This window comes from Coregonus clupeaformis, chromosome 24, assembly GCF_020615455.1.
Source record: "Coregonus clupeaformis isolate EN_2021a chromosome 24, ASM2061545v1, whole genome shotgun sequence".
Lineage (NCBI taxonomy): Eukaryota > Metazoa > Chordata > Actinopteri > Salmoniformes > Salmonidae > Coregonus > Coregonus clupeaformis.
In genome coordinates, this window is record NC_059215.1 from 33,804,936 (window position 1) to 33,821,745 (window position 16,810).

General features: G+C 41.6%; 1 protein-coding gene across 2 annotated transcripts in view; it reads left to right on the forward strand.

The window, feature by feature from the left end:
* The first annotated feature begins 506 nt into the window (after nt 1-506).
* Nucleotides 507-16,810, forward strand: part of fhad1 (forkhead-associated (FHA) phosphopeptide binding domain 1) — a 48,985-nt gene continuing 32,681 nt past the window's right edge. For both annotated transcript variants that reach the window (XM_041870349.2, XM_041870350.2), the window contains exons 1-6: nt 507-614; nt 1,000-1,101; nt 1,452-1,658; nt 1,884-2,151; nt 2,354-2,451; nt 7,310-7,537. In XM_041870349.2, coding sequence (XP_041726283.2) covers nt 1,006-1,101; nt 1,452-1,658; nt 1,884-2,151; nt 2,354-2,451; nt 7,310-7,537 — 897 coding nt within the window. In that variant the 5' untranslated portion in view covers nt 507-614; nt 1,000-1,005. The remainder of the gene's footprint in view (nt 615-999; nt 1,102-1,451; nt 1,659-1,883; nt 2,152-2,353; nt 2,452-7,309; nt 7,538-16,810) is intronic.

Below are 16,810 nucleotides of genomic sequence, written 5' to 3' on the forward strand. Positions count from 1 at the left end.
CTAAACCGATATAATTTTGGACTAAAACATAATATGCTTACATTTTTATAAGATCTCATATTATGTGTGGGATTACTTTGGAACAGATTTTGAAATAAAAATCATTTGGAGGTGATTTTCTGGCGTTTTTACAGTATTTTATGTCCAAAACTTTGGGGGCCAAATAAAATCACCTGCAGACCATTTTCGTCCCGTGAGCCGCCAGTTGGGGAACCCTGCACTATAAAATATATATGTATTATAAATCATACTGAAAAAAATATTTATATTCTTGATTCATGTTACAGTATTTGAATAAAATATGTATTACTTTAATTATCAAATATTGATTTTGTCAACCATTTTACTATGCATTTCTCCAGGAATTATAGATTTATGAACCACATGTTTTCCAGCAATTCGTTTTTTTCCATAGACTAAAGATTCCCCGAAGTCACCCATCAGATGCAACAAATGGTTAAATAGACCAAGGGCGGAGTCTAGTATAGTTTCCATGGCGCTGATATACAATCCGAAGTCAAGCTGATTTCTATGTACAAACCTGTAGGCTACAATGTTTGTTCTCCACTGTTGAATGAATTGGATACATTTCGGACTGTCTGCCTCGTTTTAAGGAAAGTAAAAATTGTGTCTCAAAAATAATATATTTTCTCAAGTTGGATAGAACTGTTGCCCGCGTTGTTTTGGGTGGACTCCATTTAAACCTTTACACTTGATTGTAAAAACGCCTCAAAAACGTGTTTGTCTCTTTAATTTATGGGAGAATACTGTATATTGTAACATGTTAATGTATCATTTATTCAAATCATATCTTAAAACAAAGTCAAGTTAAACAGTCGCAGTACTTATCAAGCAAAATATCCCATTGCCAAGTTGAAGTTGCTGACACGTCTCATGTCCATTTTTTAGGGATCTATTACGTGCACGTCTCATGTCCATTTTTTAGGGAGCTATTACGTGCATATGTGGTAAGATTATTCATTTGGTAATGCTTTACAGGTGGATATGAGGGGTTACCTGAAAACAACGGGGTGGGTATTTAAACTCCAGGCCGAAACCACTACAGTAGGAACACATAGGGATTGCGATTTATGTTTACAGGTAAGGTCATGATGTTACATCCTCAAACTCCTAATTTCTGTCTGTACAAAACATAAAATGCTATTATTTTATTTTATATAATATAACGATAATGTAATATAACGATAGGCTACCGGGACACACACCTATCAGCCAAAACTGGATTGATTGTGGGAAAGCCCTCTGTATTGATGTTGGTAATAATAATAATAATAATAGTCATCTGTATTGAAGAATATAGAACTGAGTAATACAGTAAATATGTCCTTATCTTGGTATTGGAATACGTGTGCTGGCTTTATCAATTTTTAAATGTGATCTTCTGTACAGAATTACTATTATATTGACTGCTTTATGCTCATGATTGACAGAATGGAGGAGTTGAGGAGCATCATGCCATTATCGAGTGGAGCAAATCAGAGCCATGCTTTGTCCTGAGTGACCTGAACTCCGCCCATGGTACCTATGTCAACGACTGTCGTATCCACAATGCAGCCGTGCGTCTAACCCCAGGCGATGAACTGCACTTTGGCTATGGAGGCTCCACCTACCAGTTAGCTGTAGAAAGCCCATCTATGGTATGATTTATGTAGTCTGTAGTGCATATAGGCCATACTTTCTTATCTACTAGATATCTTCCAATGCTGCAGTAAGAAGTTATCCACTCTTTGCTTGCTTTAAAACCTATCACTATTCCCTATCTATTTGGTCAGTGGTGTTAATCTGTTGTTAAACTGCATGGCCTCATTGGTGTTGTATGTGTCAGCCTACCTGCCTCTATGTATCTCTCTATCTCTCTCCAGCTCCCCTGCCCTCCCATGAACAACCGGACAGCCTGTCAGAAATCCCTGCAGCTGAAAGAGGAGCCCCCCCTCGCCCCGTCTCCCTCCTCCCCCTCCTCCCAGCTCCCTCTACTACCTGGCAATACTTCTGTCCCTGTTGCATGGGTATGGGGGGGATCATCTGTCACCCCTCATCCCCCCAGCCGGGCTCGACCAGCCAGTGCGGGGGCCAAACGGACTGGGCAGAGCAACCCCTCCGAACAACAAGGGACAACCTCATGCAGACCAGGTGACTGAATTATACTGTATCTGACTGAGCACACAACGTACATGGTCTAATCATTTGATGCCATGTTAGATACTCTATATTAGCTAAGGTTTGTGAACAGTATGCCTTATTGAACGCACCTCTGTTTACATTTGAGTTGGTTTCAATAGGTGAAGGTGTGTGTAAATGCATCACTTGTACATGAGACTCTTGGTTTTTGCAGGAAGTTGGACTGGACACACAGGAAGCGGGCCCCCTCAGAGAACCGGCGCAATGGCATCTCAAAGTTCTCAGACCATGCAGCACCTCTTACAGGAGAAGGTGGGCATCTGTCTTGTTAGTGGTCTTGTGATTGTGTAACCACTATATAAAATACCAATGTGGAAGTTCACCCAAGCCTTTGTTCCCCCAGTGAAAATAGAAATGTGTCTCTGGTTTACATTTATCCAGCCCTTTCCCTGTTTGCCTTGTACTACCAAACATGTTGAATAACTCTCTAAACAGCATACTAACAAAATCAAATCAAATGTTATTTGTCAGATGCTTTGTAAACAACAGGTGTAGACTATAAGTGAAATGCTTACGAGAGAAAAATGGAAAAATAAGAGAAAGATAACACAAGGCATAAATACACAATGAGTAACGACAACTTCGCTATACACGGGTCGATGTGCTGGGGTCGAGTCGATGTGCTGGGGTACGAGGTAATTGAGGTAGATATGTACATATAGATAGGGGTAAAGTGACTAGGCAACATGATAGAGTATAAGCATCGGTACCACTTGCCGTGCAGTAGCAGAGAGAACAGTCTATGACTTGGGTGGCTGGAGTCTTTGACCATTTTTAGGGCCTTCCTCTGACACCGCCTGGTATAGAGGTCCTGGATGGCAGGGAGCTCAGCCCCAGTAATGTACTGGGCCAGATGCACTACCCTCTGTAGCGCCTTGCGGTCGGATGCCAAATAGTTGCCATACCAAGCGGTGATGCAGCCAGTCAAGATGCTCTCAATGGTGCAGCTGTATAACTTTTTGAGGATCTGAGGGCCCATGCCGAATCGTTTCAGTCTCCTGAGGGGGAGAGGCGTTGTCGTGCCTTCTTCATGACTGTGTTGGTGTGTGTGGACCATGTTAATTCCTTAGCGATGTGGACACTGAGGAACTTGAAGCGCTTGACCCACTCCACTACAGCCCTGTCGATGTGGATGGGGGCGTGCTCAGCCCTCCATTTCATGTATTCCATGATCAGCTCCTTTGTCTTGCTGACATTGAGGGAAAGGTTGTTGTCCTGGCACCACACAGCCAGGTCACTGACCTCATCCCTATAGGCTGCCTCATTGTCGTCGGTAATCAGGCCTCCCGCCATCGTGTCGTCAGCAAACTTAATGATAGTGTTGGAGTCGTGCATGTCCACGCAGTCGTGGGGGAACAGGGAGTACAGGAGGAGACTAAGCACACACCCCTGAGGGGCCCTCGTGTTGACGGTCAGCGTGGTGGATGTGTTGTTGCCTACCCTCACCACCAGTCCAGGATCCAGTTGCAGAGGGAGGTGTTCAAGCCTTAGTGATGAGCTTGGAGGGCACTATGGTGTAGTCAATGAACAACGTTCTCACATAGGTGTTCCTCTTATCCAGGTAGGAGATGGCAGTGTGGAGTAAATAGAGATTGCGTCATCTGCGTTATCTGTGGATCTGTTGGGGCGGTATGCAAATTGGAGTGGGTCCAGGGTGTCTGGGATGATGGTGTTGATGTGAGCCATGACCAGCCTTTAAAAACATTTCATGGCTACAGATGTGTCCTACGAGGTGATAGTCATTTAGACAGGTTGCCTTGCCGTTCTTGGGCACAGGGACTATGGTGTTCTGCTTGAAACATGTAGCTATTACAGACAAGATCAGGGAGAGGTTGAAAATGTCAGTGAAGACAATTGCCGGCTGATCAGCGCATGCCCTGAGTACGCATCCTGGTAATCCATCTGGCCCCGCTAACCTTAAAAAAAATATATATATATATATATATATATATTAGGGGGTAGATCAGCTTTAATACTGCAGATAGATTGTGGCTTCTATCAATGTTGGGCTCCTGAGTGGCGCAGTGGTCTAAGGCACTGCATCTCAGTGCGTGAGGCGTCACTATAGACCCCCTGGTTCGATTCCAAGCTGTATCACAACTGGCCGTGATTGGGAGTCCCATAGGGCGGCGCACAATTGGCCTAGCGTCGTCCGGGTTTGGCCGGTGTAGGCCATCATTGTAAATATGAATTTGTTCTTAACTGACTTGCCTAGTTAAATAAAGGTAAAATAAAATAAAAAATGTAATTGTCTACATAATTTCCAAACCCCCATATATTTTTTTTGTCAATATAGACAGTGCTATGAAAAAGTATTTGCCACCTTTCTAATTTTCTCTACTTTTGCATATTTGTGATATTGAATGTTATCAGATCTTCAACCAAAACCTAATATTAGATAAAGGGAACATAAGTGAACAAATAACACAACAATTACATATTTATTTCATTTATTTCATAAACAAAGTTATGCAACACCCAATTCCCCTGTGTGAAAAAGTAATTGCCCCCTTACACTCAATAACTGGTTGTGCCACCTTTAGCTGCATTGACTCCAACCAAATACTTCCTGTAGTTGTTGATCAGTCTCTCACGTCGCTGTGGAGGAATTTTGGCCCACGCTTCCATGCAGAACTGCTTTAACTCCGTGACGTGTGGGTTTTCAAGCATGAACTGCTCATTTCAAGTCCTGCCACAACATCTCAATTGGGATTAGGTCTGGACTTTGACTAGGCCATTCCAAAACTTCCAATTTGTTGCTTTTTAGCAATTTTCATGTAGACTTGATTGTGTGTTTTGGATCATTGTCTTGCTGCATGACCCAGCTGCGCTTCAGCTTCAGCTCACAGACGGATGGTCTGACATTCTCCTGTAGAATTCTCTGATACAGAGCAGAATTCATGGTTCCTTCTATTAAGGCAAGTCGTCCAGGTCCTGAGGCAGCAAAGCATCCCCTAACCATCACACCACCACCACCATGCTTGACCTTTGGTATGATGTTCTTACTGTGGAATGCAGAGTTTGGTTTTCGCCAGGCATTACTGGAACCATGTCGTCCAAAAAGTTATACTTTTGAATCATCTGTCCATAGAACGTTCTTCCAAGAGTCTTGATGATCATCCAGGTGCTTTTTGGCAAACTTGAGTCAACTTTTTGGACGAGATGGGTCCCATTATGCCTGGCGAAAACCAAACACTGCATTCCACAGTAAGAACATCATACCAAAGGTCAAGCGTGGTGGTGGTGGTGTGATGGTTTGGGGATGCTTTGCTGCCTCAGGACCTGGACGACTTGCCTTAATAGAAGGAACCATGAATTCTGCTCTGTATCTTTATTATTCTCCCCTAACCATACCACCCCTCCCTTAATTGGAGTAAGCTAAAGGACAACAATACTTAGGCTTCTACCTCCAGCTAACCTGTTTAAAGATCTTACTCACATCGGCTATGGAGAGTGAGATCACACAGTCGTCCTGAACAGCTGGTGCCCTCATGCATGGTTCAGTGTTGCTTGCTAACGAACTGAGCATAGAAGGCATTTAGAACGTCTGGTAGGCTGGCGTCACTGGGCAGCTCACAGTTTGGGTTCCCTTTGTAATCTGTGATAGTTTGCAATCCCTGCCACATCTGACCGGCATAGTAGGATTCGATCTTAGTCCTGTATTGATGCTTTGCCTGTTTGATGGCTCGTCGGAGGTTGTAGCGGCATTTCTTATAAGTGTCCAGGTTAGTGTCCCACTCCTTGAAAGCGGCAGCTCTAGCCTTTAGCTTATTTGTTTATTTATTTGTTTATGGATCCCCATTAGCTTTTGCAGAAGCAGCAGCTACTCTTCCTGGGATCCACAAAAAATGACAAGTAACAAAACACTGATACACTGATAGACAAAGAAAGTCACACACATTTAAAATACAACGATATACAAACAATGCAAAAAAAAATATATACAAACAATACAATAATGTGTGAGTCTGTGTGTGCATTTGTTTGTGTGTGTGTCCCCTCACAGTCCCCGTCGTTCCATTAGTTGTTTTTTTATCCGTTTTTTAAAAGGCAATTTTGCTGTTTGCTTCAGTAATTGGAGATGGAAGGGAGTTCCATGAGATCATGGCTGTGTAAACTCTGTGTTGCCGTGAATTCGTTTTAGACTTGGGGACTGTGAAGAGACCCCTGATGGCATTTCTTGTGGGGTGTCTGAGCTGAATGTTATTTGATTGATGAGAGAGATCGAATGAGAATGACGAGAATCGTGCAACAAGCAGGCCACAAACAGACAAATAACGTTGCAGCACCAGTGGGCACGCAATCACCAACACTGGACAATTGAGGGATGGAAAAACATTGCCTTGTCAGACGAATCCTGGTCCCTGTTGCATCATGCTGATGGCAGAGTTAGGATTTGGCATAAGCAACATAAGTCCATGGACCCATCCTGCTTCGTGTCAATGATACAGGCTGGTGGCGGTGGTGTACCATTGTCCAATCTGCAGCAACTGCGTGATGCCATTGCATCAGCATGGACCAACATCCCTGTGGAACGTTTCTGACTTCCATGCCCCGAAGAATTCAGGCTGTTCTGGAGGCAAAGGGGGGTCTGACCCGGTACTAGATGGGTGTTCCTAATAAACTGTCCGGTGAGTGTATATTATTCATGTCCTTGTTCAGCCAAGACTCAGAGAAACATAGAATATTACAGTTCTTCAGGTCCCGTTGATAGGATAGTCTCGAACGGAGTTCATCTAGTTGGTTCTCCAGTGGCTGCACATTCGCCAAAAGAACAGGGGAAAATTGTGGTATATTTGTTGGCTGACGTAATCACGTTAGGAGGCTACCATACCTGCCTCTTTTTCGCCGCTGCTTCCTCTTTCGAGTCCCGGGGATTAGGGCCTGATCCGGAGTAAGCAGAATATCCAGAGCTGCTGACTCGTTGAAGTAGAAATCTTCATGCAAATCGAGGTAGTGACCGCTGTTCTGATGTCCAGAAGCCTTGGTGTCAGTGTGCGCCGTGTTCGGTCATAGGAAATTATGGTGGAGACGTTATGTTAAAAAAGTTAAGAACACCCAGAGCAGGTTACCCACTAGCAACTCTCTTCCTTCCTTGTGCTCTGGCTAGGAGGAGAGGCTGCTTCGGCTGGGAGACGAGAACAGCAGGCTGGCTGTGTTTGAGAGTGAGTCCCAGAGGAAGGACAGGGTGATTGCAGGGCTGAGGGATGAGACGTCAGCTCTGAGACACCAGCTGACCCAGAGCCAGCAGACCGACCAGGAGATCAAACATAGGCTGCTCAGTCTGGAGAGGGACATCAATGACAAGAGGGAGCAGATCGAAAGGTTGAAGGAGCAGGTAAAGTGCCTTCAGAAAGTATTCACACCATTTGACTTAGTCCACACTTTGTTGTGTTACAGCCTGAATTCCAAATGGATTAAATCAATTTTTTGTCTTACCCATCTACACACAATCTACACACAATACCCCATAATGAGAAAGTGAAAACATCTTTGCAAATGTATTGAAAATGAATTACAGAAATATCTTATTTACATAAGTATTCACACCCATGAGTCAATGCTTTGTAGAAGTGCCTTTGGCAGCAATTACAGCTTTCTGGGTAAGTCTCGTAGAGCTTTTCACACCTGGATTGTGCAACGTTTGCTCATAACTATTTTCAAAATTCTTCAAGCTCTGTCAAATTGGTTGTTGATTATTGCTAGACAACCATTTCCAGGTCTTGCCATAGATTTTCAAGTAGATTTAAGTCAAAACTGTAACTCGGCTTGTCAGGAACATTCACTGTCTTCTTGGTAAGCAACTTCAATGTAGATTTGGCCATGTGTTTTAGGTTATTGTCCTGCTGAAGCGTGAATTAATCTCCCACTGTCCGGTGGAAAGCAGACTGAACCAGGTTTTCCGCTAGGATTTTGCCTATGCTTAGCTCCATTCCATTTCTTTTTTATCCTGAAAAACTCCCCAGTCCTTAACAATTGTAAGCATACCTATGACATGATGCAGCCACCACTATGCTTGAAAATATGGAGAGTGGTACTTAGTAATGTGTTGTATTGGATTTGCCCCAAACATAACACTTTTTATACATGACAAAAAGTGAATTGCTTAGCCAAATGTTTTGCAGTATTACTTTAGTGCCTTGTTGCAAATTGGATGCATGTTTTTGAATATTTTTATCCTGAACAGGCTTCCTTCTTTTCACTTTGTCAATTAGGTTAGTATTGTGGAGTAACTATAATGTTGTTGATCCATCCTCAATTTTCCCCTATCACATACATTCAACTCTTTCTTTCCTCTCTGGCAACTGAGTTAGGAAGGACACCTGTATCTTTGTAGTGACTGGGTTTATTGATACACCATCCAAAGTGTAATTAATAACTTCACCATGCTCAAAGGGATATTCAATGTCTGCTTTTTTTACCCATCTACCAAAAGGTGTCCCCATTGGAAAACCTCCCTGGTCTTTGTGGTTGAATCTGTTCTTGAAATTCACTGCTTGACTGAGATAATTGTATGTGTGGGGTACAGAGATGAGGTAGTCATTAACAAATCATGTTCAACACTATTATTGCACACAGAGTGAGTCCATGCATCTTATCATGTGACTTGTTAAGCACATTGTTACTCCTGAACTTATTTAGGCTTGCCATAACAAAGGGGTTGAATACTTATTGACTCAATACATTTGAGCTTTTCATTTTTAAATCATTTGTAACATTTCGAAAAACATAATTCCACTTTGACATTATGGAGTATTGTGTGTAGGCCAGTGTCAACAAATCTCAATTTATCCCATTTTAAATTCAGGCAGTAACACAACAAAATGTGGGAAAAGTTAAGGGGTGTGAATACTTTCCGAAAGCACTGTAGCTACTGTCCGCACACTGATACCAAGGCTGTATTCATTAGGCACCAAACAAAAGTACATTAATTGAAACAGGGAGGGAGAACCTGGACTTGTCCAATAAGAAACACTCATTTTCATTTTTCGTTGTGTACAGTGCCTTGCAAAAGTATTCATCCCCCTTGGCGTTTTTCCTATTTTGTTGCATTACAACCTGTAATTTTAAATTGATTTTTATTTGGATTTCATGTAATGGACATACACAAAATAGTCCAAATTGGTGAAGTGAAATGAAATAAATAACTTGTTAATTTTTTTTATAAAAACTAAATAACGGAAAAGTGGTGCGTGCATATGTATTCACCCCCTTTGCTATGAAGCCCCTAAATAAGATCTAGTGCAACCAATTACCTTCAGCAGTCACATAATTAGTTAAATAAAGTCCACCTGTGTGCAATCTAAGTGTCACATGATCTGTCACATGATCTCAGTATATATACACCTGTTCTGAAAGGCCCCAGAGTCTGCAACACCACTAAGCAAGCGGCACCATGAAGAACAAGGAGCTCTCCAAACAGAACAGGGACAAAGTTATGGAGAAGTACAGATCAGGGTTGGGTTATAAAAAAAATATCTAAACTTTGAACATCCCACGGAGCGCCATTAAATCCATTATTAAAAAATGGAAAGAATATGGTACCACAACAAACCTACCAAGAGAGGGCTGCCCACCAAAACTCACGGACCAGGCAAGGAGGGCATTAATCAGAGAGGCAACAAAGAGACAAAAGATAACCCTGAAGGAGCTGCAAGGCTCCACAGCTGAGATTGCAGTATCTGTCCATAGGACCACTTAAAGCCGTACACTCCACAGAGCTGGGCTTTACTGAAGAGTGGCCAGACAAAAATCCATTGCTTAAAGAAAAAAATAAGTAAACAAGTTTGGTGTTCGCCAAAAGGCATGTGGGAGACTCCCCAAACAAATGGAAGAAGGTACTCTGGTCAGATGAGACTAAAATTGAGCTTTTTGGCCATCAAGGAAAACACTATGTCTGGCGCAAACTCAACACCTCTCACCACAGTGAAGCATGGTGGTGGCAGCATCATGCTGTGGGGATGTTTTTCATCGGCAGGGACTGGGAAACTGGTCAGAATTGAAGGAACGATGGATGGCGCTAAATACAGGGAAATTCTTGAGGGAAACCTGTTTCAGTCTTGCAGAGATTTGAGACTGGGATAGAGGTTCGCCTTCCAGCAGGACAATGACCCTAAGCATACTGCTAAAGCAACACTCGAGTGGTTTAAGGGGAAACATTTAAATGTCTTGGAATGGCCTAGTCAAAGCCCAGACCTCAATCCAATTGAGAATCTGTGGTATGACTTAAAGAATGCTGTACACCAGCGGAACCCATCCAACTTGAAGGAGCTGGAGCAGTTTTGCCTTGAAGAATGGGCAACAATCCCAGTGGCTAGATGTGCCAAGCTTATAGAGACATAGTTATGCACGCTCAAGTTTTTAGTTTTTGTCTTATTTCTTGTTTGTTTCACAATAAAAAATATTTTGCATCTTCAAAGTGGTAGGCATGTTGTGTAAATCAAATGATACAAACCCCACAAAAATCTATTTTAATTCCAGATTGTAAGGCAACAAAATAGGAAAAATGCCAAGGGGGGTGAATACTTTCGAAAGCCACTGTACCCTGGTAATAATAGTTTGATTCTGCTGCGACCTTTCTGAAAACATGCATTGAAAAAATGTGATGATTTTTTATACTTCTAGCTAATGACAGGCTATTATTCCACATTCAATTAAACACAGTTCTGATGTGCTCAGTGTAACTAATACCTCTTCTAAAATAACCAAAATAGTTCTGACTGCTACAGAGTGAGACTGTATCCATGCACATGCTGCTTGAAAGGATTGCTGTTGCTCGTTTTGAAACAAGGTTTTGAATCTATTTCTGACGGTGAAGCTGAACCATTAAAATATCATCTAAATAATGAAATCCCCGATCAGCTGGTACTGTAGCTAGATAAATATATTTTAGATATAATGTATTGCGTAAACCATTTAACAAGCATCTGAATTATGAAGGTGCATATGTGAGAATAGGATGTAGACTATCTATTAGGGACAGTGCTGACTCAGATGCAATGACATCCTCACTGAAGGTGTGAAGATTATAAATAGTACCTTCATAGAGCCCACACCCTGAGGGAAGATGCATGTAGACCACACCACCCTGCTCCAGCTCTAGAGACAATGCATTAGATATGTAACTTTGACACACATCATTTTGATCAAAGTTATTCATCTGTTTCTGGTCGTTGTGGTAAAGGTAAACACTCATGTTGTAATCAGAGCGGTAGTCAAAGGCAGTGAATCTGAAGTAGTAGACCCCTCTCACTGGTGCTGTGAAGATACCTGCATCAGAGGGGAAGCAGGGAGAGATCAGCACTTTTCGTCTCTCATAGATACTACTAGTAATGCTGGACTGTAGCTTGATTCAATGTTTATTAGCATGGTCAGTTCCTGTAGTTGGGTTGTAGGCTGTGCCAATGATGGTGATGATTGTATTGTAGACCAGTGTAGTGTCAGTATTAGCCCACACAACTACCTCATCCCCATATTGTTATTTATTTTGCTAATTTGCACCCCAGTATCTCTATTTGCACATCATCTCTTGCACATCTATCATTCCAGTGTTAATACTAATTGTAATTATTTTGCACTATAGCCTATTTATTGCCTTACCTCCATAACTTGCTACATTTGCACACACTGTATATATTTTTTCTGTTGTATTTTTGACTTTATGTTTTGTTTTACTCCATATGTAACTCTGTGTTGTTGTTTTTATCGCACTGCTTTATCTTGGCCAGGTCGCAGTTGTAAATGAGAACTTGTTCTCAACTGGCCTACCTGGTTAAATAAAGGTTAAATAAATAAAAATAAATAAATAAATTGAATGGTCTTACAGTCCTAGTCAAACCAACAGAGAAGGCCATCTTTGGTCTGTCTGTGAACACAGGGGAGATAACTCAGATAACTCAAAATGTATTCATATATCACCATACCTCATACTGGAAAACCGAAAAAGTAGATTGTGCTGATTTCCCACTGGGCAAAAACTGTTTAAATCAACATTGTTTCCACGTCATTTCAACCAAACAATTCAATGTGATGACGTTGAATCAACGTGGAAAACTGATTGGATTTGAAAAAAATGATCAACGTAAAATAATTTCATATTTTTTTCACACAACTTTTAACCTAAATCCAATGACATGGTGAAATGTTTTGTTGATTTGATGTTGAATTCACGTTAATTGACAACTCACCCAAATGTAAATCAAAACTAGACGAAAAATAAATGTTGTCTGTGCCCAGTGGGTCAAAGGAATGAGACTTTCATGTTTCATGTCTCAGTTGAATTTCTTTGAGTTGGGATTAATTGAATAAAATTATGAAATTCCGAATTGACCGCAACCCTGCTGTTTACCTGCATTCGCTCTCTTCAGCTCTTCCACTTCCCTCTCACTGGCACTCAGTCTGGCCTCCAAGGCTAAAATGGAATGAAAAGACACACTGATACAAAACAGTTGAGTTATTCCAGATCAACGTCCTCTTTTCCCACTCTCACTGGCTGCCATTCTGGCCACCAGGGCTGAAATAACATAAAGACAATAATTAGCTACTAGACTTGAAAGTCGAAAACGTAAATAACATAAACAAAATAAACAATGTAGCTTGCCTACTTTTTGTCTAGTGTAACAAAAGCTAGAGGGCACACCTCCTGTCTTTGCCATTTGATGGCTGGGTCATTACACGAAGAGTACATTTTTTGTCCCTTTGATATTTTAGTAGAAATTGTGCACCAATATTGAATTTCAAAAGCCTGTTATATTAAATGTAGTGCCCTTTAATATAGACCGTATGCAAAATTCAATAAATCTGATTTTTAATATGAATCAAGACTTGTTAAAGTCCCCAGTTTTTCCAAATTATAGGGAGATTGTAACCCACTTACCCCCAAGATTTCTTCAAGTTTTCACCGTCATTGTAAAGCCCTAGTTATGTTCTTGCTTTGACAGTCATTTCTGAAGATTATTATTAATTTATGATTAGTGATTAATTTCTGTCCGTTCCTCATTTTAAGGTCAACCCTGTTACGTGAACCGAACTCTCATTTTAATATGGTGAAACTATTCCTTTTTAAATATTATTTCAAAAGAAACATTGAACATATAATAGTCAAATCATAGTGTAAACGCAGGTGAGCTGGTTCTACTGTTTTTGGCAATTTTCTGGTGTTTTGTGGTGGAAAACTGAACGTGTCGAGCATCACACGTCAACCATGTTACCCATAGATAGATAGGCTAGAAATATTTTAACAATAAATCTAAAGTGACAAGCTTGCATTCAATTGCCCCTCCCTGTCTCACCAACAAGCTTCCATTCCCCCTAACACATGGGGATTTATGGTTGACTTAAGATGAATACCTCAACCCTGTTATGGTCAACCCTGTTACTTTAATGGCATTACTATAGCCATTTTTTTACACCTTGAGATGGGAGAACATGTTTTTTATGAAGTTGAACATGTGCTCTTTATGACAGAATGTTAAAATTAGGTGAAATTAATACTTTATTTTGACCAAGTTACACTACCCAAAATGTACTCTATTCATGGAATGATCCAGCTATTCTGTAACAGCATGGGCAATGCCGTGGAAGGCTATCTCCATTTTAACGGGAGCACCACCCAACATTATATTCATGTCTGGATATTGGATCAGCATTAGCGTATCACAAACCATCACTCATTCATCAAGTTGCTAATTTGAACTGAAAATAAAAGTGAATTCAATATTAGTTCAACAAAATTGTGCATTATACTGAATATCAACCTATTGATTAGGCCTAAAGTAACATTGTGCATTTGGCTGCTGGGTGTCATTTTTTCATTACCTACATTCTCTCTCTTCAGTTCTTCCACCTCCTTCTCACTGGCACTCAGTCTGTCCTCCAAAGCTGTTGTAACAGAAACTTTAATTGAGTTAAACGGCTCATGTTATGATAACCTTGACTGGGAACTGAAGGCTTGCGTCAGTTCAAAAATAATATAGGATAGAAGTTTATTGTATCAATGTGTTATTTTTATTACCTGTGTTCCCACTCTCACTGGCTGTCACTCTGACCTGAAATAACATGGAAGGAAAGAAGCATCAGTTCATTCAACAGTCTAAACTATCAATATAAATATTACTATTGGTATCTCTTAACAAACTTAGAAATGCAGTTTACATCAATTTTTCTCATTGATCATAATGGCATATTTTCTGACATTACCTGCGTTTTCTCTCTCTAGCTTGTCTACTTTGTATTTTTTGGCATTTTTTAAATTTTTAAATTTATTTATTTCACCTTTATTTAACCAGGTAAGCCAGTTGAGAACAAGTTCTCATTTATAACTGCGACCTGGCCAAGATAAAGCAAAGCAGTGCGATAAAAACAACACAGAGTTACATATGGGGTAAGAAAACATGAAGTCAAAAATACAACAGAAAATATATATACAGTGGTGCAAATGTAGCAAGTTATGGAGGTAAAGCAATAAATAGGCTATAGTGCAAAATAATTACAATAGTATTAACACTGGAATGCTAGATGTGCAAGAGATTATGTGCAAATAGAGATACTGGGGTGCAAAAGAGCAAAATAAATAACAATATAGGGATGAGGTAGTTGGGTGGGCTAATTTCAGATGGGCTGTGTACAGGTGCAGTGATCGGTAAGGTGCTCTGACAACTGATGCTTAAAGTTAGTGAGGGAGATAAGAGTCTCCAGCTTCAGAGATTTTTGCAATTCGTTCCAGTCATTGGCAGCAGAGAACTGGAAGGAATGGCGGCCAAAGGAGGTGTTGGCTTTGGGAATGACCAGTGAGATATACCTGCTGGAGCGCAGACTACGGGTGGGTGCTGCTATGGTGACCAATGAGCTAAGATAAGGCAGGGATTTGCCTAGCAGTGATTTATAGATGGCCTGGAGCCAGTGGGTTTGACAACGAACATGTAGTGAGGACCAGCCAACAAGAGCGTACAGGTCACAGTGGTGGGTAGTGTATGGGGCTTTGGAGACAAAACGGATGGCACTGTGATAGACTACATCCAGTTTGCTGAGTAGAGTGTTGGAGGCTATTTTGTAAATGACATCGCCGAAGTCAAGGATCGGTAGGATAGTCAGTTTTACGAGGGCATGTTTGGCAGCATGAGTGAAGGAGGCTTTGTTGCGAAATAGGGAAGCCGATTCTAGATTTAACTTTGGATTGGAGATTCTTAATGTGAGTCTGGAAGGAGAGTTTACAGTCTAACCAGACACCTAGGTATTTGTAGTTGTCCACATACTCTAGGTCAGACCCGTCGAGAGTGGTGATTCTAGTCGGGTGGGCGGGTGCCAGCAGCGTTCGATTGAAAAGCATGCATTTAGTTTTACTAGTGTTTAAGAGCAGTTGGAGGCTACTGAAGGAGTGTTGTATGGCATTGAAGCTCGTTTGGAGGTTTGTTAACACAGTGTCCAATGAAGGGCCAGATGTATACAAAATGGTGTCGTCTGCGTAGAGGTGGATCTGAGAGTCACCAGCAGCAAGAGCGACATCATTGATATACACAGAGAAAAGTGTCGGCCCAAGAATTGAACCCTGTGGCACCCCCATAGAGACTGCCATAGGTCCAGACAACAGGCCCTCCGATTTGACACACTGAACTCTATCTGAGAAGTAGTTGGCGAGGCAGTCATTTGAGAAACCAAGGCTATTTAGTCTGCCAATAAGAATGCGGTGGTTGACAGAGTCGAAAGCCTTGGCCAGGTCGATGAAGACGGCTGCACAGTACTGTCTATTATCAATCGCGGTTATAATATCGTTTAGGACCTTGAGTGTGGCTGAAGTGCACCCATGACCAGCTCGGAAACCGGATTGCATAGCGGAGAAGGTACGGTGGTATTCGAAATGGTCGGTGATCTGTTTGTTAACTTGGCTTTCAAATACTTTGAAAGGCAGGGCAGGATGGATATAGGTCTGTAGCAGTTTGGATCTAGAGTGTCACCCCCTTTGAAGAGGGGGATGACCGCGGCAGCTTTCCAATCTCTGGGGATCTCAGACGTTATGAAAGAGAGGTTGAACAGACTAGTAATAGGGGTTGCGACAATTTCGGCGGCTAGTTTTAGAAAGAAAGGGTCCAGATTGTCTAGCCCAGCTGATTTGTAGGGGTCCAGATTTTGCAGCTCTTTCAGAACATCAGCTGTCTGAATTTGTGTGAAGGAGAAGCGGGGGGAGCATGGGCAAGTTGCAGCGGAGGGTGCAGAGTTGGTGGCTGGGGTAGTGGTAGCCAGATGGAAAGCATGGCCAGCTGTAGCAAAATGCTTGTTGAAATTCTCGATTATTGTAGATTTATCGGTGGTGATAGTGTTTCCTAGCCTCAGTGCAGTGGGCAACTGGGAGGAAGTGCTCTTATTCTCCATGGACTTTACAGTGTCCCAAAACTTTTTGAAGTTAGTGCTACAGGATGCAAATTTCTGTTTGAAAAAGTTAGCCTTTGCTTTCCTGACTGCTTGTGTATATTGGTTCCTAACTTCCCTGAAAAGTTGCATATCGCGGGGGCTATTTGATGCTAATGCAGTACGCCACAGGATGTTTTTGTGCTGGTCAAGGGCAGTCAGGTCTGAGGAGAACCAGGGGCTATATCGGTTCTTAGTTCTGTATTTT